The sequence below is a fragment of the Hibiscus syriacus genome, unplaced genomic scaffold, assembly GCF_006381635.1.
Source record: "Hibiscus syriacus cultivar Baekdansim isolate YM2019G1 unplaced genomic scaffold, ASM638163v2 tig00112343_pilon, whole genome shotgun sequence".
Lineage (NCBI taxonomy): Eukaryota > Viridiplantae > Streptophyta > Magnoliopsida > Malvales > Malvaceae > Hibiscus > Hibiscus syriacus.
This window is the reverse complement of record NW_024063306.1, coordinates 925,380-949,928: the sequence shown is the minus strand read 5'-3', so window position 1 is coordinate 949,928 and position 24,549 is coordinate 925,380. Positions and strand designations below refer to the sequence as shown.

Sequence of the window (24,549 nt, the reverse complement as noted above, 5' to 3'; positions counted from 1 at the left end):
TGCGCTGTCAAGGATCATTTGTTACTCCCACCAAATATTTTGGATCTAGTTCATCACAGTACATGTCATCACAGTCTCGATCTTCCCAATTAGAAGTTGGTCGTTTAAAAGAAAAGTTGGCTGAGATGGATCAACAAATGGCTAACTTGAAAGCGGAAAATGAAGCAAGGGAAGCAGAGAGAGCAGCAGCGGAAGCAGCCAGAGCAGCAGCGGAAGCAGAGAGAGAAACAGTGGCAGCACAAAGAGAGGCAGCGACAGCACAAAGAGAGGCAGCGGCAGCACAAAGAGAAGTAACATATCAGCAGAGATGTGAAGAATTTGAAAAACGACTCAATGATATGATGCTGATGATACAGAAAACGCAACCTCAGAATCCACTATCGTAGACTCATTTATGTTATGAGCATTATGTTAATGTTACTGGACCGTGTTTCACTGAACTTATATTATGTTAATGAAAACTTTTATTTATTATATTGGATTTGATGTTGCTTGTTATGGATATAGATTTTGATGTTATTGTTGTTTTGTTTGTTGGATAATGGAACAGGTTGAAAAAACAGATTTGGGGCATTCAGCATAATTTTTAGAACTGTTAAATTATGTGTAATTTAGCGGCGTTTGTATTCTAAAACGCCGCTATATATCGATCTTTAGCGGCGTTTGTATTAAAGACGCCGCCAAATCAAACACATATTGCGGCGTTTAAGCTAAAAAACGCCGCTAAACCTTAACACTTATTGCAGCGTTTGTGATAAAAACGCCACTAAAAATCAACACCTACTGCGGCGTTTCTGAGAAAAACGCTGCTATAAATCGAAACCTACTGTGGCGTTTGTCTTCCAAATGCCGCTAAATATCAACATCTATTGCGGCGTTTGTCTTCCAAACGCCGCTAAATATCAACACCTATTGTGGCATTTGTCTATCAAACGCCGCTAAATATCAACACCTATTGCGGCGTTTTTTCTTGAAAAACGCCGCAAACTTTAGCGACGCTATTTTCAGCGACGCTTTTAGCGGCGCTTGTAAAAACGCCGCATGTGTTTTTAGCGACGCGTAAAAATGCCGCTATAGGTAAAAAAACGCCGCAACAAGCCAATTTTGCTGTAGTGGGTGCAACAGGGTGACTCAACGTTTATTATCAAATGGTTTACCGTATTTAGAACATTTACTACCTTTGTAATGTCTTAGTTTAATCAAATATATATAACAGTTATACAGACTGAACATGCACATTCAACTGCGTACACACATACCACATACGTACATGTGAAGGTGAATTAATTATTAATTATGTATACTTATGACCACAGATTTATCATTTATGTTTGGAAGATTTGCAATGAAACAAAGGGAGAAAAAAAAGACAAATTAAAGGTCCACAAAAAAGAGGAGGCAAAATTAAAACCAAGTCAATGACATCTTTTGATCTTTGTCCGTTAGCATTTCCGACAAGTGGGTCAAACGGATTCCATGCAACAACAACAGCATCTCCTGACAGGAACAGGTCGGAGGAAGTGTTTGGTTGACGGGAATGAAGCCTGGTCCGAGATCATATAGGGCTAAACATATGTATCCAGAAACTTTCCCGGAAAATAAAAAGTAAATCCAAGAAAATCTCATGGAAATACAAAGATCGTCAACCTAGATGACCTCGAGCCAAACAACATTCCCATCAACCGTTTCTCCTTGATTTTCTTCTTTGATCATCGCTCGAATTCTCCGGCGGAGCCGTGAGGAATGAAGCCTGGTCCGATACCTTCACTTTGATCATTTCAAAACCCAAAGCTCAAAGCCCTAGCATCGAGCCAGCCAACATTCCTCTCAAAGACAACCCATTTCCATCAACTTTCTTGCTTTATTAACCACTAAAAAGAAAACCCTAAAAGGTTTCTTCTAGAAAAATTCCGGGGCAAGAATTAAAGAAAACGGGTCAAAGCAAGGAAAAACACAGAGCTCTTGTTCTGTTTGTCCAGCTAGAAGAAAACCCTAGACTGCTTTGATTTATAGAGAGAAATTAGAGGTTAAACAATACGTTCTGTGCTGACATGTCTCTACACTCTTGAAAATAAGCTCCCACTCATCGTATAGCGCGTTTCTCCACGCTCTTAGTTGGTTTTTTAAATTATTAAAATATATATTTGGACCACCTTACGAATAGGTTATTATAGCATAATTAAAGTTTTGAGTTCGAGCATCAGCTTCTATTAAATGTTCTTATAAAATGGTTGAGGGTATTTAGAAAATATATTGTTATACAATCCGAGACGAAAATAAAAAAACAAATTTTATTAATAAAGTAGAAGAAATAGTTTAGAGTAAAGAACCCGAATAATAACAAGATATCGAACTCGAATCAGGTTGAGGCATGCAACAACGCAATTTCCTTAAGATAGATTTTCGACCACTCCTTGGTGCTCAAGATATCTTGGTCGTTTGTTTCCCATGATACAACAACAATATGATCAGCGCACAATAACACAACTTGCAAGATCACTAACCAAATCTTGCTAGAGACTATCACCGAAAACGAGAGAGAAAAAATAGATTTTTTGAACCGTGTTTAACCTAGTGGGTTAGCATGGTATTTATAGTGTTTCACAAAGGGAGACGAATTGGAAATAATATATTCGGGCTATTAATTGTGTCCGAATAAATCAGAAACAATCAATTAATAATGCCATAAATAAAATTCGGCTATTTAATTAGCATCTGAATAAAATAAAAAATAATCCATTGACACCGTATTATATCGAATATATTTTTGAATTGCAAGTCCTACCATATTTATTATTTAAATTGAAAAGAAACCTCATAATATTCTTTTTTTTATTCAGAATACTCAAAAAAATTGAACTTAAATTCTTTACTTAAAGAATGTAATTTATATTATTATTATATACAAAAAATATATTGACAGATAGATTTGTTTAACTTTATAAATAAAAATTATATTCTTTAATAAATAATTAAACGTTTCTTAAGTAAAATTTTAAAGCCAAAAAAGGGTTCAGTGGATTTTAACGTTATAACCAAACCATAATAATTATGAAAACAACTATGATTAAATCATGTCAAATCATTAAGATCAATAAATACTAGATTTACGGAAGTATATCTATATTAATTGACGAGTTAAAATCTTTAAGCCTTTATTTGGTTGTGATCTTTCAAGAAGATAGAGTTCATTTAAGTATAAACTCTCTGACGGTGATAAGAGTAAATACGAGAGGATCTATTTATTGAGGACCATAACCCTTTTATATAGTTGATTGAATTATAAATACAACTTTAATAGTATCTATATTTTTATTTCCATGACATTTCTAATATCTTATGACTTTATAACATAATTAATCACTTAATTTATTCATATTTTATAATAATAATAATAAACATTATAAATATATGCACATAATTATGAATTTTAATCCAACTTTTATCTCCATATGTAATTGAAAGTTATGTAGGCAATGGACACTTCGGGTTTAGATATTAGAGAGGGTATAGAAACACTTAAGCGACTAAAATAAATTTAATACTTGATTTATAATTAAATAAATTCCATATACATTTTAATATGTAGCTCATGTGACATTAGTTTAAATTTTTTTATATTTTTACATTAAGAAGTTAAATAATTTTATCGGCAAAATTAAAAGAATAATGATCAAATTAAAATTATTAATAGTTCATTGATCAATAGTTTAATTTAGGTTAAAATTAATCAGAATAAAATATATTCAGAATATAAATGAAGCACATTAAAGTTTAATATATACGAAAGTAAAGTTGTTTTACACCCTAAACATTTGACATGTAAATCATTACAGTTTTTAACAAGTGTCATCTTGATCAGTCGCAGCGTCGTCTAATCTTATCTTGAGCAAACATAAAAAAAAGAGATGTCAAACGACCGATAAGTCAGAGATAAACGTACCACAAAGATAGAGATAAGCATGCCATAAAGGCATAGATAAACTACCATAAAGGTAGAATTGTTTTTATTAAAACAAAAAAAACAAAGGGAAAAGAGAATTGGAGGTCAGCAACCAGCATTAAAACAAATGTCGCCATCAACTAAATAAAATCGAAGAAGAAAAAGCTGGTATGATATATAACAAACGATACAAACTAAAAAAAATCGAAAAAGAAAAGAGAAAGGAAAGGGAGAGCGACTTGGGTTAAGTATTATAAAAGTTGTATTGTAACTTAACCCTATATTTTTAAGATTCTTTATTAAATATTATTTTTCAACAAATACTTAATTTTTTTTATTAAATTAAGGTAATTATAAATTAATATATATTTTAAATATTTTTAATTATTTAATACTAAATGTTAAATCACTCATACTATAATCTTTGATGCTCGAACACTAAAAAAAAAATTAGTTATTAGTCTGAAAGGTTATTTGAATTCGTGGAATGGGACGAGTTTGTCAGAACAAGCAATTGGAAATAGCCCGAGCAACGAGGGACCGAATTTAATCGCCGACGTCGACGTTTCAAAATATACCTAACCTCCCCCTCTCCACGCTCTCGCCATGGCGCGTGAGTGTGGGCCACCAAAAAGAAGGAGATAAAACCATCTTGAAGAGCTGGAACACGTGTCACCGTATGATTAGACTGAAATTCTAGTGAAGGCCCCACTCGGTCCCCACACACTGTCCCCTTAGCTTTGAGGAGGCAATTATGCGTTAATGATGAAGATAGCGAGAGAAAAATGAACCGAAAAGACGTTTCAGTCAGATTTGACAGTGTCTGAATTGAATCGCTCAGTTGACTCGATTCCCACAGGGATTAACTCAAGTAAAATGCCTCAAACCATAACTTAATTTTAAATTGGTACCAAAACTTCAAAATCTTCCAATTGAGACTTCAAATTAATATCAATAAAATCCTTATGAGATATATATATATATATATATAGATGTTAAATTATGTATACGAGTGTACGTACTACATCAATAACTTAAGTTTCATATAAGTTGAACATACACTATATCATATTCAAATTGATACTCATTCCGTCTCATTATTTGTGTTTAATATTGGCTATACACATAGTTTTAGAAGATATATTTAATTAAAATAAATGACAAAATTATCCCTAAAATATTATTGATATATTTGACAGATTTGTTTTGATAGTCATAAAATAGCGAGATATAATGGTAAAAAAGAAAATATAAATATTGTTATTTGTTGACTCTCCTAATAAGACACTTTGAACGAGATAACTTTAAAAATCAAAAGAGACACATTTAATGGGATCGATGGAGTATTTAATACATAAATTGATTGTCAGGCTTACGAGGGCATCTATTTAATACTATTTTTATGACATAATTGGAATATTTTTAAAGTTTAAAATCATATTCAAATACGAGTAATAGTTTAGAAATATTTTATGTAATTGATCTTTACTGCTATTTGTAAATAAAGTACCCACAATGATTTCTCCATTCCCGCCTATTTTACTTCACATGCCTTATTTACGGCAGGGGCCCTACCCCATTTAATGAACCTATTTATTTAAGTACAAGATGATATTTATTTAAGGATAACTCTCGATTATTGTATATTAAACGTTTACACTCTTAACATGTCTAATGCTCGAGCCCGAGATTAGATTTCAGAAAATAACAATTCTTTTATCATCGAGGTCGCTTGGTTCGTGTAAAGTTTTGAATCCTAATTTGCTCCGTACAGCTACTATTATTATCTTCTTCATTTGTGCTCACCAACCTTTCATCTATCGTTACATAGACCCATCAAAGGCATATTTAATTATTTATTGAGTACGATAACACATAAAATATGAGTACTACAATTCATTATAAAAGTAGATGTCATGTTTGTGTGTTAAAATAATCAACTAATAGCTTAATAATATATAATTAATCACAGTAAATAACTCTAAATTATAACCCATTTTTGATTAATTTTTAAATTCTAATACATTTTAATTAAGTTAAAAATTATTAATATTGAATCAATATTAGTGAATTAGTATCCTCTGCTCTATATGCAATTAAAATATGTTCCAAGTCCCTCAATTTTCATTTTTTTAGAATTTAATTACCATACACTTTAGATTTAAAAAATTATTAGTAGTATTATAAGTCATAAATATATATTTTTTTAAAATCATACCTAATACTATGTTTTGGTTATATTTTGTTTATTTTTCGTTAAAAAATCAACGATGATTGTATTATATCACCATAAGATAATATTACATCATCATTAAAAAAATTATCAAGTCAGTGGTATTATTTTATTTAATGGCATGTGACCAAAACGTAACAAAAATATAATGCTAGATATAATTTTAAAAATAGTTTAATGATCAAAACTGAACTATGAGAACAGATAGGTGACTAAATACATAGTTTACCCTATATTTTAGCAAATGCATGCTCTCGGTTGGGCCGTCGGTAGTCTACCTGCAAGTAAGTCAGAGACGAGGACTTTCATTAATTACTCATTCATGTCACGTCCTTGATAATAAGACAATAATTCTTCTGTGATCCATTATATTGTATTAAAATTCAATTCAGTCCAACTGTTTAGCATGCGAATCCACACCCAACGCACTATTTAGTTTGAACCATCTACAGGCTTTTAGATGATAGAATCTATGGCTATAGCTATTGCTCCCAGCTTCTTCCTCATTCGCTCGCCTATCTTAAAGTAATATATTTATCTCTTTGGTTCAAGGATGGTGGGATTCTCACATGGGATCAGAATCCCACATTCTCATATTTGGTTGGCCGGGAATCTTATTTCCGGTAATGTTTTATTATTAATAGTAGATTTTTTGGGGTATATTACCGGGAATGTCATTACCTCCCTTCTCTTATCTATTGTAACATTACCGGCGTTTTGGACTAAAATGCCCTTAAATTTTTATTTTTTTTCAAAAATATCATTCTTCTGTTATTGAATAATAAAAATTCTACGAAAGTTAAATTACAAATTTATCCTTAAATTATTTTAGATTTACAAAAAAAATCTATAATTAAAATTTTATATAAAGTTCAGGGGTTAAAATTTTTTTACCCTTTCATTAAACCTTTTTTATATTTTTAATTTTGTAAAAAAATTTATATAAATATTATGAATTTAATTTTTTAAAGAAAATATATAAATATTTTACAATTTGTAATATTATACAAATATATAATAAGAACAATTTGGTCAAATATACATTCCAATAATATTTTATTCTTTTAACCAAACACTGTAATCTTACATTCTTGCTAAACCAACCAAACACAAAATACAACATTCCCAGTAATCCTATTCCCTGGTAATCTTTTATTCCCACTGGTAATCTTACATTCCGTGAACCAAACGCACACTTATTATGTTATTATATCACTATAAGATAATATCACATCATCATTAAAAAAAATTATCAAGTCAGTGGTATTATTTTATTTAATGGCATGTGGCCAAAACGTAACAAAAATATAATGCTAGGTATTAAAAAACACTATTTTTTATTACTTTATTAAGAAAATACCTTAAATATAATTACAAGAGAATAAATATTAAAAAAATTGAAGACTAATATTTGATAAATTGAAGACTAATATTTGAAAAAAGAGAAAAACAAGATTAAATTAAAATTGAATGAATTAATAAGAGAACGAAAAGAGGGTAAAAACAAAACAATTTATGAAATTATAGAAAAAATAGGGCTAAAGAGGGTTGGATTGGGCCATAGGCTTAAGGAAAAAGAAAGGGTTACTAAATTTCCAACTATATTTTAAAAGTGATTGTATGATTTTTTTTTTTTTTTGAAATAAAGCTTTCAATTCATCCAATAAGAAGGAGAAGAGTTGATCATGGGCCCAAGGAGCCATGAGAGACACGCTTAGGTGATTTTGGGCTTTGATAGGAGTTATTGAGCAACAGCTACAGAATTTTGGGACACTAGTAGCTGCACAAACTAAGAATGAAGAGCACTCACTGTCCATCAGGAATCCAGGATGAACATAAATGGATATGATGTTGATGGTTTCATAGAACAAGTCAAGCAATCCACCATTAACTTTATTGGAATAATTCAGCAGCACTTAGTAATCCATACTCAAAGAAGTCAAGGCAATGCACTAACCAACCTATCTAAGTGGTTAAAGGAATCGTTGTTGCTCCTAGAGGTCACGGATTCGAGCACAAGGGACCGCAGCATGGTGTTGAAAGTACAAAGACATGGTTGAAAAACCATGCAAAATACTCCATAGTGTTTCTTGTTAAGTCGAAGGAGCACCAAAAGATACACAAATAAGCATCATCTTTAACACCAGAGGAAAAGAACTAAGACTTGGTTGCATTCAACTGAACCCCGAAAACTGGTAAAAAACTTTAAGAAACCCTCAAACACTTAAAATAGAACACTAACAGTGTCATTGGAGAAAACCAGCAGGTCATCGGCAAAGCAGAGGTTAGTAAGCTAAATCCTATGGCACTTTGGGTGATACCGGATAGCACCATGCTCCGTTGCTTTATCCAGCAAATTCGATAAGAAATTCATAGTGATCACAGAAAGGTAAGGGGACAAGGAGTCTCCTACTTCACCCCTTTAAAAAAACCAACCAATCTGCCGTTGAGGGTAGCAAGTTCTATAATCGTATGGGCTAATTCATAAATTTTTTGAAAATTTTATACTTCTTTAAAAGATTATATTCAGTATTCAAGTCAGGCAGATTCCAATCTCAGCTCATATTGAACTCAGTGAAAACCAAAGAACCCTAAACAAATAGATGAATTCAGTAAATCGGTAACTGCTAAAGTTTCGCGGTTGCAACTATTTTTTTCATTGTTCGCCGACGGTTTTACTGCGATATTACCCGTAATCACGGTAAACGCAACACATGAAAAACTTGAAACCCAGTTCATGGATTACAAAACAGAATTCATAGAAACCCCCGTAAGGTCCCTTTTAAATCATACACGTAAATCACAGAAGAAAACAACATAAATAGGTTTTTTTTCATGAAGGATGGACCTTGTTGGTGGAAAGCCCCTTGAAAGCAGATTTCATGGAAGCAGTAGCAGAGTTCATAGCCGCCTCAACGTATAATTTAGAGGCAATAGTCGCTCCTTTCTCCATCAAATTCCCCATCTTCCTAGCCTTCTCCGCCGCATCTTCTAGGCCGTCGGCTTCGTCCTTCGAATCGCGTTCCATTTCCTCCTCGAACCGCCTGAACTCGTCCATCGCCGTCTCCATCACCGAGTCGAGGTAGTCCTCGGCTTCCTGCATGGTTATCTCGGCTTGTTTTAGTTGCTCTTCCTGTTCCAGCTCCATGGCCGTCCATGCCTGGTAAGTCTCGATCTCGAAGAGCTTCATTAGGTCTTCAATGGCCGATGGATCGAAGTTCTTGTCCTGTAAAGCTTGATCTGATAGGAAGGTGAATTGGGAAAGGAGAGCTTCCATTTTCTTTGCTGTAGAAAGAAAGCTTTGAACTCGAACGCAGATCTACCGTATGAACAATAATTTGCTTCGATGAAGATAAAGGAAGTTAGTGGGTGAAGAGTCATATAATGTATGCCTACTTAAAAAATATTATATCGACCCGACTCACCCGGTTATCCGTAGTCCTAATTAAAAAGGGGTGGACAAATATTTAGAAGTTATGTTAAAATTAATAGATATGATTCAAAGAAAATCACGAATGATATAGTAAACCGAGTTCATAAAATAAATTATTTTATATTTTAGTAAGAAATAGATGGACCGAAAAACTTAACCCGAGTCGACCGATAAACATTCTTACGTAAAACTGATATTTAAATTAATATAAATCCACATTTTCTAAAATATATCAACCAAAATAAGATTTGATCAAAATCTTAATTAAATTTACTTTTTTATCCAAATCGGTGGTTTGAGGAAAGTGGAGGAGTGGATGGCGTTGGTTCCTTATCCCTATCAAAGGACGGGAATCTTTAACATAGTGAGAAAGGTAGGCCATGGCCATTTGATAATGTCAAGCATCTAAATTGAGAAAAAGTGTAGGGCTTTTAATGTTACCAATAATGTAAATTTAGGCCATGATTTTTGTGGGGGAAAGGGTCTGATTTTATATCAAAACGGATCGAAATCCGACCCAACTAAAAAATATATATCTTTTACTTGAAATTCAACTTAATGAGTTTAGGAATAATTACATTTAACTCAAACCTGAATTGATTTTTTTATATAAAACTTGAATTCGATATGACTTGACCCGAAATAAATAAATAAATATATATATTGAGAGAGTTATTGTTGCAATTATTTCTAAATATATAAGATAAATTTAATTTTTTTTAGGTTGAGTTCGAGTTTAGGGTGAAAAATATATAGAGGGTTATTATTGTAATTATTCCTAAATATATAAAGTAAATTTAAAAATTTTTCAGGTCGTCTATTTTTCACTTCAAACCCGAACTCGAACCCGATCCAACCAGACATATCCTCTAAAGAACCCGAATAGATCCGACCCGAACCCATTTTTTTTAAAAAAAAAATCCGACCTATTCAGATCAAGTTAAAATGTTTGAATGTGTATTTTGACTCCAAAACAAATCTAGTTAAAATTTAATTGATGATATTATAATTATGACTTCTTACTCATTTTTTATTAGACCAAGTCGATGGTGTTATATTTAAAGCGAACAATGTTTTTTAGTTTTTTTTAAAATCAAAATCAACTATTATTATATGTATTATATGCGATTTTCATATTTAATTTTAATTCTCTGATTTGATCATTTTAAATCGAAGTCAACTATTATTTGGATTATAACTAAGATTTTAAAATGCAAATAAACAAACAAACAAATAAATAAAAATAAAGGAGTGTAATTGATCAAGTTAGATTTTAGGACAATCAATAATTTATTTACAATATAGGGACTAATTGTATAATTTGACCTAAATTAAACTTAGAATTTAGGGCAAACTACGCATTTAGTATCTAAACTACTAGTTTTGGTCCTTTTTAGTGCTTAAACTTTGAATTTCTTCAAAATCATACCTAATTTTTAAATTTTATTTTATTTTAGTACCTCGTCGTTAAAAACTTAACATGTTTTTTAATTTATCATTTTAATTGATTGCAAAGTACATCCTTGGCTTACCATTGGTCCGCGTGTGTTGTTTCTATTGGTCAGCCTGTTCTCTCCCCCACTAAATAAAAAAAAAAGAAAATTAAATTAAAAATGATTATATAGAAAATAAAAATAAAAGGAAGTTGAAAGATATGTACCGTCTACCAGGCAAGTGAGTGGGGTGACCCTTTTGTATATGTTTCTAATGTCAATTGCCACGTTGCTTATAATTCTAATTTATTAAATTATTACAAGTTAAGATTAATTTAATAAAATGCGTAAAAATTTTAATTTTACAATTTTTAAGATCGTTAGATGAGTGAAATCAAAAACTGAGATTAACTCCTTATTTTTTCAGTAAATATCATATTATTTTTTACTATTAATCTTAACTTTTAATTTTCTATCATCCAAGATCCTAAAATAATAAAAAAGTTTTAAATTTTCTCTCACCTTGATTCACGTGACATCTATTAAAAATAAGAGTAGAGTACACAAATGGTCATTTGACTATAAAATATTACTTTTTTTAAATGTCTCGACTATTAAAAGTTAAAAAATAATCCTCCGATTATATGGAGTTGGTTTTTTAGTCATTTGACTATTAAAAGTTATAAAATTGTTAATCGATTATTCCTTATGTTCCAAATTCACCCTTTTTCATTAAAACTTTGACGGCAGACTGAGTTGTACGTTAACTTGTTGACTGAGAAATATTAAAATATGAACTCATAATCTCAAACGACTATTATATCTAAGTTAGTATGCTTACGTCCAACTCAGATGTCCATTAATTTTTAACGAATAAGAACGAGTTTGGAACAGAATGAATAATTGATTTACCCTTTTATAACTTTTAATGGTCATGAGACTCAATAAAGTAACTCCCTATAGTTGAGAGAACATTTTGTAACTTTTAATAGTCAATGTGCTTAATAAAATGAGAAAATAACTTCAGTGATCGAAAGTGTCTTATAATATACGATTTTAACCATCTTTTTTTGGATTTGCGAAAATAACCAACAAATTCGCAACGCGAACTCCAATTTCGCAACATAGTTTCCAAATTCGCAACTCAGTTTCTGCAATCGCAACGCGATATCCAAATTCACAACACGGAATTTCAAATTCGCAACTCGATTTCTGAATTCGCAACGCGAATTTCTTTTTCGCAATACAAGTTTCCTTTTAGCAACAAGATTTTCTAAATCGCAACACGAATTTTGTTTTCGCAACTTGATTTTTGAATTCGCAACACAAATTTTAATTTTGCAACAACTTTTATTTTCGCAACACAAATGTTTTGGGTATATAAACTACGCAGCAGCAACAACTCATAACTAAAATCCCTAAATCGCAACTCATTCCATCTCCATCTCCCACTCTCTCCGGCGACATCCGTTCCTATATCTAACAATATCCTTTCTCATATCTAATTTTTTTTTTACATAATTTATTTCTATATAATTTTTTAATGATTTCTCTCTCAAACTATCAACTATCAACACAAATGTTTTGGATATATAAACTACGCAACAGCAACAACTCATAACCAAAATCCCTAAATCGCAACTCATTCCATCTCCATCTCCCACTCTCTCCGGCGACATCCGTTCCTATATCCAACGACATCCTTTCCCATCTCTAATTTTTTTTACATAATTTTATTTCTATATAATTTTTCAATGATTTCTCTCCCAAATTATCAACTATCAACTTAATAAAGGTATGTTTTTCTCTAAGTTAGTGATGATATCTAGTTTATAGCTCATTTGTTTAGTAAATTAATTTACAATTTGTAGAATGAAATCATCTATTGTTGATCATGTTTGGATAGATTTGTGTTTTGGAGGGTCATGGGAGAATGTTAATGGTGTTTTACAATATATGCCTTTAGCTATGAATCTTCAACTCAAACTGTCATTAAGAAAGTTAACTTATGAAACTCTAATGTTACGTGTTGTGAATTTGGAAAATCGCGTTGCGGAAAAGAAATTCGAGTTGCGAATCTGGGAAATTCGCGTTGCGAATTTGGAAACTGTGTTGCGAAATTAGAGTTCGCGTTGCGAATTTGTTGGTTATTTTCGCAAATCCAAAAAAAATTGGTTAAAATCGTATATTATAAAGTATTTTCGGTCACTGAAGTTATTTTCTTTAATAAAATATCCTATAGTCAGCGGACTATTTGTGTACTTTACCCTAAAATAAATGATAAAATTATAATTGATTTAAAATTTTCAAATGATATATTTTGATATGTTTAACATTTTATAATATCATTAATTATTTAATAAAAAAAATGTAAATAAAAAATTTTAAAATTAGAAACATCTGATATTTAAAATTAACATAAACAAAAAATAAATTTAGAATCAAATTGAAAGAACTATAAAATTTGAGAATTAAATTCTATTTTCACTCCAATAATTTACATTTGACTTAAAACTTGGAGTCCAAACTCCAAACTCTAAAAAGTCGGTGGTGCATCAATTTTAATAGAAAAATTAATTAAAGATAAAAATAAAAACTACACTTCAAATGCAAAAATTCGTACCTTTTTAAAAATTTTAAATACAAGTAAACAAAAATGGCAAGACGAGTGTTAGAGATAGCAAATAAAAGGGTATTGTCAAAATTGAAGATAATTACACGGGTTACCACCGACTATGGTCATAAATCATTTTGAGCACTAAGGTTGGAAATGATCAAATAGATCACTCAACTATTTAAATGGTTCATTCAAGTCACTTTTGTTAATTTTTAACAGATGTGATGATGTGATAATTAATAAAATTGACATAATTATATATTTGGTTCTTAATATTCACATATTTTATCAATTTAGTCATTATTTTAATTCAATTAAATAAATTTAATCCTCTAATTCGAAGGTGCCACGTGTCACTATGTGATTATAAGTTAAATTTAATTAATTTAATATATATGTAAAATACAATTTATTTATTATATTTTTTTAATTAATTTAATATATATGTGTGTGTGAAATACTATTAGCTTGGCCTTGTGGCAAAGGCTTGCCCAGGGAATCGAATCCCTCCCCACCCCATAAGCTGCTTTGTGTGTTAAATTCTGGCATTGGTCATACTATTAGTATATGTATTATTGTATATCTCTTAACACAAACGATGGTGTTAGCTTAGTGACTCCACCCTGTATCTTTCATTTGCGTGACTCAGGTTTGAGTTTGCCCAAGACCCAAATTTTACTTCTTTGTAACTTAATTTTCTTCTAATTAGGAGGTGACATGTGTCACCAATAACACATATCATGATCATGTGTTAACACATGTCAGATCCTGATTAAATGATTAATTTATTAAATTTTATTTAATTTAGGACCAAATTGATAGTATATATAAATAATTAGGTGGTAACACGTGTCACCAATGACACGTGTCATGATCATGTGCTAACACATGTCAGATCCTAATTAAATGATTAATTTATTAAAATTTTTTTAATTTAGGACCAAATTGATTATATAAATAATAAAGACAGAATGTATAATAATGCCAATTCCTTTTAACTGCCACATCATCATTTTTATTAATTGGTAACGACTAGTGGCTTAGTTGAAACAATTAAATAATTATGTGGTATGATTGTTAAATTTAAAAGATCGATGACAAAAGTAAAAAGGGCTAGATAGTTAAGTTATCAATCGAGTAGTTTACACTTTTATTTATACGTCAAAATAACATTTTATAAATTTAAAATTCGAATTATTTTCAACATCTTCTATATCCTAACTACTTTTTTTAATTAAAAAATTTCTTCAACAGATAAGAATTATACTATTATATTTATATAAAAAAATATGTATCACATGAAATAAGATAAAATTAAATAATAATAAATTTGACATAATTGAATTTAATTTAAGTATTTTGGAATTTAGGGTTTAGAATAAAATTGAATTACTTTGGAAATTGGGGTTTAGAATGAAATTGATGACTGTTTTGCAAGTTTTAAAAGTTAGGGGACCTAAATTCAAGTGACTGAAAAGTTCAATGACCATTTATATAATTTATCCTAATTTTCTAACTGTGGTTTAAGTGGGGGACCATATTGTAAACGGAATAAATGTTGGGAGACTGTATTGCAAGTTTTAAATGTTGGGGGATCTAAATGCAAGCTTCAGAAATGTTCAGTGACCATTACTATACTTTACCCAAATTTTAAATACAAGTAAACAAAAATGGCAAGACGAGTGTTAGAGATAGCAAATAAAAGGGTATTGTCAAAATTGAAGATAATTACACGGGTGACCACCGATTATGGTCATAAATCATTTTGAGCACTAAGGTTGGAAATGATCAAATAGATTACTCAACTATTTAAATGGTTCATTCAAGTCACTTTTGTTAATTTTTAACAGATGTGATGATGTGATAATTAATAAAATTGACATAATTATATATTTGGTTCTTAATATTCACATATTTTATCAATTTAGTCATTATTTTAATTCAATTAAATAAATTTAATCCTCTAATTCGAAGGTGCCACATGTCACTATGTGATTAGAAGTTAAATTTAATTAATTTAATATATATGTAAAATACAATTTATTTATTATATTTTTTTAATTAATTTAATATATATGTGTGTGTGAAATACTATTAGCTTGGCCTTGTGGCAAAGGCTTGCCCAGGGAATCGAATCCCTCCCCACCCCATAAGCTGCTTTGTGTGTTTAATTTGTTTTCCCTTTACACAGGTGGTGAACATGTCACCACCTGATTCGTGGGAAAATTATTTAATTAAAATATTAAAATAAATTAAATTCAATCTCCAATCGTATAATGACATGTGACACATCCAGATTGGATGATTAAATTTATTTAATCAAATTAATATAGTGACTAAATTGATAGAATATGTGAATATAAAAGATAAAATATATAATTATGCCAATTTTATTAACTGTCACGTACCACTTCTATTAAAAATTAACGTATAGTGGCTTGAATGAACCATTTAAATAGTTGAGTGGTCTGTTTGATTGTTTCTAAACGTTGGTTGTCAAAATGATTTATGACAATAGTTTGGTGGTAACTCGTGTAATTTACCCCAGTGGTTAATACAGAGAGAGAGAGAGAGGGGCACATGCATTGCCCACCATTAACGCTCGTCTCTCAATCCACACCCTCTCTTCCCACAATCCTCTGCAAAGTTACTCCTTGTTGTTGTTGTTGGTGTTGTAGGTGAGTGGAGATTTCCAGAGAGAGGAAGTGAAAAAAGAAAAAGTAAAGAACCCAAGGCAATCAGACAGAAAGAGAGAGGTAGAAATATTGTTGGGTATTTTCCCTTTTTTTCCCCAGATGCACTTTCAATGGGGAAAAATGAGGACCGAAGTCTGCAGCAACAAAGAGAGCAGGGTCTTGAATCAGGGAACAATGAAGGGCACTTATGTGGGAGATGTTGGCGGGTATTGTCGAGCCTTTCTAATGAGTTCAGTTTCAGATGTGTTTTTGTCTTGTTCCTCAGCTTGTCGGTTTTGTTGCCTGGGATCTTCTGGATCCTTCCTATACGATCAGTGAATTCTGGGTTCGATGCTAAGCAAGCTATTAAGCTTAGTAGTAAGGCTTCTTTTCAAACTTAGTTTTTCATCTTCTTCGTGTAATTAGGGCTTAATTCTGGGTTTGTCTGATGTCTCTGGTAAATAGATTTTTTGTTTTTTCATTGCATTTTTTTGCTTAATTTAGATCCTCGATTGTTTAGAGCTATTGGGTATTTCCCTGATTGATCTATTATTTACCTTGTAATTATATTGCAATCAGGATTCTTTGATGGCCCTTGTTGTAAATTGATACCTGATACTTTGTTTACCCTTTGGAGCTTGTGAATTCATAGATTCAAAATTTATTTTAAATTTGGAATTTTGGTGTTTTAGAATGACATTCAGGTGGGGAAATTGCTGTATTTATGATAAAATGTGGTTCCAATTATAATTGTATCATAGGAAGTGATTGTTTTCCTATAGTTAGAGTATTTCTCTTTTTAGCAAAAGAAGTGAACACTTAATGGTTTGATTCAATGCTTTCCTCCCCCTTATTTCTTGTAAATAAAGATGTCAAATTTGTGAGACAAGGGCTATGTTTTATTGTTTTTCATACTTTAAATTGATAACCGGTTGATCGGCTTAGTAACTGGTCATTTGATTTGTTTCTTAATTGATTCCAACCGTCTTCCATGACTTGCGATAATTTCCCGTAAGTTATTGATTCCAAGCTTCTTCTCAAGTAATTTTCCTTGTTTCTTGCTTATATATTCATTTACTCTTTGCAGCTCCGATTCATGCATGTTTTACCCTTCAGAAACCAGTTTCGGAGCTTGTTCAGCATATTGAACAGTTAGAGTATGATATCTATGAAGAAATCTGTGTTCCGCAAACCAAGGTTCTACTCTCAACTTCTTCTATCACATTACTTATTTACCTCTATATATTATTGAAAATTTGATCTAAAAGCTACTCATTTGACAGATAGCTATCCTATCCATTCACCATTCGGGTGTTAACTCTACTAAAGTGGTATTTGGTGTTTTATCTGATCCCGTAAAGAGTCCGATAAGTCCAGTACACCTTAGTGTGCTGAAATCGTCGTTGGTTGAGCTGTTCCTTCGACAATCCAATCTGACTTTGACGACATCAATTTTTGGGCATCCTTCTGATTTTGAGATCTTGAAGTTTCCCGGGGACATCACTGTAATCCCTGTACAATCTGCTTCCATCTTTCAGATAACCCAGTTTCTGTTTAATTTTACTTTGTATAACTCGATATCTGAAATAGATGACAAATGCGTTGAGTTGAAGGATCAGCTTAAGTATGGACTACGCCTGAGGTCTTATGAGGTACGACTTAAGCTGTATAACAATTTCACCAATGCTTTTGTTTTTGGGTGAATCTATGGTAGCCTTATAACCCTAGTTTAGGAAATTAGGGCCTTGAAGTTTCATCATCGCATTGGAATGGAAATTCTGGGTTGTGGGTTGAGGGAATAGTAGGTTATTTGCCGTATGGATTTGTATCCTTTGACGCCTTGAAATTTGGTTCCTATTTGTTGGTTGTGTTTATAATTATTTTGAGTTGTTCGTTGCAGAATTTGTTTGTGCAATTAACAAACCAAAATGGCTCCACTACGTCGTCACCAGTCATAGTTCAGGCTTCAGTGATTTCTGATAATTATGGTAACCTTCTGCCTCAGAGATTAAAGCAGTTGGCTCAAATCATTACTAACTCTCCTGCAAGGAATCTTGGTCTCAATAACTCGGTCTTCGGTAAAGTTAAAAGCATTAGTTTATCATCTTGTTTGAAGGGTACACTTCACGGTACCCCTCCTACTCCTTCACCGGTTTTGGCTCCAGGGCCATCGATTTCACCGCGTTCCAAGGCTGTACCACCTCAGGTGCCAGCATTGTCACCCAATATTCATCATTTTCCACCCTGTCCTAATTGCAATGCTGTTTCTCCATCTGCTCATAGTCCCCTGCATTCACTGGATCCTAGAACCGTCCCGTCTCTTCCCCCTTCAATTTCACCTGCATCCTCTAGTGTAGTGACTCCTGCCCCGCCCCCTTGTCCGTATTCTCGTCCTGCAAGCCCTCCATTAAGATCTCATTCCAACGTAATTCCTAAGCACCCACCAGTAATTAGTAGTCCCCAGTCACAGTTTCCCCCAAGTCTACCACCATTAGCTTCAGTGTCTTATGGATCCCGTCCCGGCCAAGGTATGGAGCGTACAAAAGGACCAGTTTCTGCACCAGTAGCTAAGCCTCCATCTGCGCAATCTCCGTCATGTAAGCATCTATGATAAGCAAACTATGTTATGCTGCTTAAGCTCTGTTTTCCGTTTTATAAAGAATTGTATTACTTAATACATATTTGTTCAAGCTTGAAGGTCGTATTGCCGTATCAAAGTTTTCAGCATTCATCAACATTCTTCCAGCTTGCATCTATATATAGCTTGTTAATGGTGGTTTCAACCATAGAAATGCCAATTGGACATGCTCACATGCATTTGTTTTTATCATTCTTCAATTATAGCTAATTGTAACGATTGTTTTTGTGATCGTTGTCCTGCAGCCATAGCAGTACGTGTTTTCCCCGAGGGATTCTGTTTACTAGGAGTTTCGGGATTCTTAATCTTCCATCTCCTTTTATGATCGAATAGATCCATCGTGCCATACCACCCCGAGTTCCAAAAAGACTGCCAGGTGATGTTCATTTCCAATTTTGATATGGCAAGGACAGTAGAACCACCTGTGAATAACACACCAAAAAGCGTCCGAGTTTTTCATTTTCCTTCAGTCTATGCAATCAATATATACATATTCGAACAAGATAGAAAGATGAACTGCTGGTCAAAGCCAGAAAGTTGGCAGGCCATTCATCTTGCTTCGGATACGATGTCATCACGCAAGAGAAACGTGGGATGTTTTTCCCCAAGGGAATAACTCCTAGAGATGGTTTGACTACTTAAGAAGCCGGCATACCGTCTCCGATATCGATTTAAGTGTAAAGATTATGAAGTTTCATTTTGAGCAACTACAATGTAGGCGAAATGTAAAAGACTAGTGTTTTATAATAACGAGGGATAGATAAGAGAGAGAGTATATACTTGTATTGAATTGAGCATGTTGATTTGATTCTTGTAATGAATGGAATTCTTAAATGGGAGGATCAAATTACAAGTCGATGAACCTAGAATGTATGGTTCAGGTCAATGCTGGCCTTAGCTTAATATTTCCAGACAGGTCCATGCAGCCAGGACACAGGTGTAAATGAACTGAACTTAGATTGACTGAATAAAGTTGTGTTTGTGTCCGTTTTATTTATTTTTAAATGTGTTAATGTTCGTTCATTTAATGATTGTGAACATGTTTGTTTAACGTTCGTGAATATGTTCATCTAATGTTCGGCAACCAACATTTTTTATATCTTTTAATTTGCCAGCCAAAGGAAAATGGTGAAATTACTTCACTAGTTCTCAAGTTTTTTAGGCTTTACAATTTAAAATCTAAAGTCTACCTTATATTTAATTGGCTTAATTATAAAATAAAATTATACTGTTTTTCCTCAATTAGTGCCCAAATTTTTTTTAAACATTAAGGTGTCTTATAAATGTTATCACTTTAAGTGTCTCGGTCCTAACAGCCGTTAAAAAAGCTCGATAAGTGACACATGTCATTATCTAGTAATTTTGAAAATTTTATTCTTTAAAAAAAGTTTAAAATGTTTTATTTTCGAAAAAACCTCAATTCTATCTAAAATACTGAAAAAGCCCCAATTTTCAAAAATGCCCCCAAAAAAACCCCAATGGTTCATTGGAGTTCACCGACGGCTACAAGGAGACGACATTGACAATGGGTGGCCGAACAACAAACACCCAGATCGGCGACAAAGGGTGAGAATCTGTAGCAAAGGGCAATGCCGTCACCGTCACTTCTCCTTTGTGTTTCTCTTGCATCGTGGCAACATCGGCCATGACCTTTGTCGCATTATCGAAGCCCATCCATCAATCATCAAATTTCAGTTCCGGCCAACCCTTTGTCACCTACGAAATAGGAAATTGGGTTTTTGGTGACGTTTGGTTAGTTGGAATGTTTATAAGAGAATTAAAATCTGTAAAGGAATTAGAATATGTAGGAATTGAAATCCAATTCCATATTATGTTTGGTTCGCAGACATATCAGATGAATTTGATTTCAGTAATGTAAAATAATATATTTGTCATTCTTATTTTTCTCTCTTTATTTTAGATTATTTTACAATTTACATGTAATAATATATTATAAAAAATTAAAAAAATATTAAATTTTTATTTTATTGATTGATTATTCATTTCAATAAATTATAAAAATCATGTTAATAAAAATTATAAGTTAAAATCATCGCAATTAAAATATGTTAATAAGTTACCAAAAGATAGAGCAATATTTCGATACATTCCAATCGGAGTATGTTAATTAGTTAAAAAAATACCAAAAAATATTTTTATTCAATAATTAGTTACCAAAAAATATACCAAAAACTATTTTTATTCAATATATGAATTAGAAACTCGACCCGACACGACTCAAAATAATAAAAAAATTATTTTTATTCAATAAAAACATTGACTTAATTGAAAAAAATTATATATAGAGGGGTATTATTATAATTATTCCTAAATATATAAGGTAAAATTATATATTTTTTTCGGGTCGGTCCGGTTTTTTTCACCCTAAACCCGACCCGACCTGACCCGAATATCACACTTAAAAAAACCCGATCCGACTCGACCCGAATATCACACTTAAAAAACCCGACCTGAACAAAATAAAGTTTCATCCGACCCGACCCTAATATATGAATTAGAAATCCGACCCGACCCAAAATAATAAAAAATTATTTTTATTTAATAAAAATAGTGACTTAATCCGACCCGAACCGAATTATATATTTTCGGGTCGGTCCGGTTGTTTTCACCCTAAACCCGACCCGAATATCACTCTTAAAAAACCCGACCTGAACAAAATAAAGTTTCATCCGACCCGACCAGAATATATGAATTAGAAATCCGACCCAACCCGACCCGAAATAATAAAAAAATATTTTTATTTAATAAAAACAGTGATTTAATCTGACCCGACCCGAATTATATATATTTTCGAGTCGGTCCGGTTTTTTTCACCCTAAACCCGACCCGTCCCGAATATCACACTTAAAAAAACCCGACCCGACTCGACCCGAATATCACACTTAAAAACCCGACCCGACCCGAACAAAATAAAGTTTCATCCGACCCGACCCGAAATAATAAAAAAATATTTTTATTTAATAAAAACAGTGACTTAATCCGACCTGATCTGAATTATATATATTTTCGGGTCGGTCCGATTTTTTTCACCCTAAACCCGAACCCGACCCGACCCGAATATCACACTTAAAAAAACCCGATCCGACCTGACCAAAATAAAGTTTCACCAGACTCGACCCGAATATATGAATTAGAAACCCGACCCGAAATAATAAAAAAATATTTTTATTTAATATATGAATAAGTTACCAAATGATTGATGAGGGTAGTATGATCAAATTTCAATTCTCTCCAACAAATGAATTGAATTCCATCTATTTTTGGATGAAATTCACTTTCCCTCATTTGATGGAATTAAATTCCACCAGGGATTCCAATTCCCTTGCAAAACTTGAACCAAACATGGAAAAGTGGTGGAATTGAATTCCAATTCCCACCAATTCCAAGTGATTACATCTAACCAAACGCCATCTTAGAGTTTTTATGAATTGTGGGGTATTTTTGTAAAATAGAAAAGTTTAAGTTTTTTTTAAATATAACAATATTTTAAAGTTATTTTAAATTAAAATTTTCAAATTTACTAGATTATGATACATGTCGCCGTTACGTCCTTAGCACATAAAATGATAATATTTGTAGTGTTAGACACCTCGATGATTCAAAAAAAAAAGTTTAGATATCTATTTAGAAAAAATGATATAGTTTGAACATTTATTTTATAATTAAGCCTATCTACTTTAATCTCAACTTTCACCGATATTTAAAACGTAAAATAAAATAAAATAAAAGGAAAATCAAGTAAATGAACTTATAAAAGATCTCATAAACGAGTTGATAAACTAACTAGTTTATGAACATAAACGAACTAAACAGTTATATTTATGTTCATTTATTTACTAAACGAATATAAGTTTTCTGTTTGTATAAACGAAAGTTATATTTTCTGTTTATATTCTTTTATACAAACTGTTGGTCGAATGTTAGGTTTATTTACACCCGTACAAGCAAGCAACAGACAGCACAGCTTCCCTTGTGTTATCAGCTAACTGTGTGCATCAAAAAGCCTGCAGATCAGCATAAGTTAGTCTTTGAAGCTAGGCAGTTTACACTGATAATTGAGGGTTCCTTGTGGGAGGAGCGGAGGAGGAACCCTATGGCCGAGCCGGCGGCGTAGAGAAGCTGCCGGGTACTTTGTGAATAAATACATGAATATATCAGTTGTGTGTTCTATGAAACTATGATTAAACACGAAACCATGAATATTTACATGAACATAACACCCATTTTGTCTTCATGTGGTGAGAAAACTGCAGATACATAAACACAAGTAAGAAATTTGCTAGCAACAACAAGAATGATGAAACCATGAAACAACTTGATCTCCAATGGAATTTTGTTTTTTTCTTTGCCGAAGGTGAATTGGAACATGTTGCAGAACAGACACGAAAGGAAAAGAACAGTAACAACATACCTGACAAGGCTCCAATATATTGTCATTTTCCCATAAATATTTTTTCTTGAAAGTATAACATATACATACCTGCCATCCAAAGTGTTGGAAAACATTACCAGCGGTTGAAGGCGGGTGATTTCTTGACAGAAGCTATAGAATGAGCCAAGATGGCCACCAGGAGCTAGCTGTGGTAAAATCATAGCAGCTGTGTTACAGAATTGCTATATAAATGTATGTATGTGTGCATGCATGGATTAATTACTCATAAATGTTAATAGTATACATTCATGCATATATACATATATATATATATATATGTATGTAAACCATAAGCAAGGAGAAGATTAAGCTCTGGCGATATATCCTACCCCCGCGGGAGAGATACCGGTATGTCCAATGAGAGAATGCCTGAAGTGGCCCCGAAGAGAGGAACCGAGCTCGTAACCGGGTCAGTCCATTGGCAAGATCGTCGACAACGAAACCGATGTCCCGGAAAAACATTTCAACGGTTTGATCATTGTTGTTGTATGCGGCGGCAGTGTCAACCGTGTCATTATCGTCATTGATCTCGGAGCGACAAACGGGGCAGGTGTTGTGAATGCTCAGCCAAGGCACAATGCAATCAGAGTGATACAAATGGTTGCACGGCAGCTCTTTTGCTTCGCCATCGACCACGAATTCCTCCTTGCAAACGGGACAATGCGCCGCATGGATCAGATGGTTTTCCGTGATTTTCACCATCGGCAATGCCTCGATGGCCGAAGCAGCTGCCGGTGGAGGCACTGGCCTGTCTGTCTCGAAGCCATCTAACTCATTGCCTGTATCTTCAAGTGCATCAACAGCACTCGGCTGCTGTCGAGGTCGTTCGACGAGAGTGATAATCATAAAAGGGTCGAGGCCATGATCGGCTCGAAGCCTAGGCCTTATGACATCAAGCTCGTGACTAAGTTGACGACAACAATGGGAACAAAAACTTCCAAAAGGGTTTGAATCGGTGAACCTTATGGTTCGTTGGCAACGGAGACACCTGAAGTAATGATAAGTTCTCATCGTTAGGACTCCACTGACATTAACACGAGGACGAAGATGGCTGCTTAAAGACATGTTTTTTTTTTATGAAAATGGGGATTAATTGTGTGTTTTTAGAAATGCTTTTTTATTTT

General features: G+C 32.7%; 3 protein-coding genes across 3 annotated transcripts; 1 reads left to right on the top strand and 2 right to left on the bottom strand.

Annotated features, from left to right (window-relative positions):
- The first annotated feature begins 284 nt into the window (after window positions 1-284).
- LOC120177975 (arp2/3 complex-activating protein rickA-like) lies at window positions 285-19,920 on the top strand. Its single transcript, XM_039183950.1, has 6 exons — window positions 285-290; window positions 16,406-16,712; window positions 17,422-17,531; window positions 17,618-17,986; window positions 18,235-18,931; window positions 19,218-19,920. Exons 2-6 carry the CDS (start codon window positions 16,466-16,468, stop codon window positions 19,295-19,297), a joined length of 1,503 nt encoding a protein of 500 aa, XP_039039881.1. The 5' UTR covers window positions 285-290; window positions 16,406-16,465; the 3' UTR covers window positions 19,298-19,920.
- LOC120177978 lies at window positions 8,879-9,566 on the bottom strand. Its single transcript, XM_039183954.1, has one exon. The coding sequence runs from the start codon at window positions 9,451-9,453 to the stop codon at window positions 9,010-9,012; it is 444 nt and encodes a 147-aa protein (XP_039039885.1). The 5' UTR covers window positions 9,454-9,566; the 3' UTR covers window positions 8,879-9,009.
- Window positions 19,921-23,196: 3,276 nt separating the features above from the next.
- LOC120178051 lies at window positions 23,197-24,490 on the bottom strand. Its single transcript, XM_039184007.1, has 3 exons — window positions 23,714-24,490; window positions 23,474-23,571; window positions 23,197-23,404 (listed from the first exon to the last, which is right to left on the bottom strand). Exons 1-3 carry the CDS (start codon window positions 24,488-24,490, stop codon window positions 23,197-23,199), a joined length of 1,083 nt encoding a protein of 360 aa, XP_039039938.1.
- Window positions 24,491-24,549: the final 59 nt, after the last annotated feature.

What these genes read in the sequence shown, in the direction of transcription:
- LOC120177978 (XM_039183954.1), bottom strand. Translation starts at nt 9,453, where the DNA reads ATGGAAGCTCTCCTTTCCCAATTCACCTTCCTATCAGATCAAGCTTTA.
- LOC120177975 (XM_039183950.1), top strand. Translation starts at nt 16,466, where the DNA reads ATGGGGAAAAATGAGGACCGAAGTCTGCAGCAACAAAGAGAGCAGGGT. An exon ending in GCAAGCTATTAAGCTTAGTA is followed by an intron (nt 16,713 to 17,421) that starts GTAAGGCTTCTT and finishes TACTCTTTGCAG; the next exon opens with CTCCGATTCATGCATGTTTT. An exon ending in TACGCCTGAGGTCTTATGAG is followed by an intron (nt 17,987 to 18,234) that starts GTACGACTTAAG and finishes TGTTCGTTGCAG; the next exon opens with AATTTGTTTGTGCAATTAAC.
- LOC120178051 (XM_039184007.1), bottom strand. Translation starts at nt 24,490, where the DNA reads ATGTCTTTAAGCAGCCATCTTCGTCCTCGTGTTAATGTCAGTGGAGTC. An exon ending in TAATCTTCTCCTTGCTTATG is followed by an intron (nt 23,572 to 23,713) that starts GTTTACATACAT and finishes ATTTTACCACAG; the next exon opens with CTAGCTCCTGGTGGCCATCT. An exon ending in TCCAACACTTTGGATGGCAG is followed by an intron (nt 23,405 to 23,473) that starts GTATGTATATGT and finishes GAGCCTTGTCAG; the next exon opens with GTATGTTGTTACTGTTCTTT.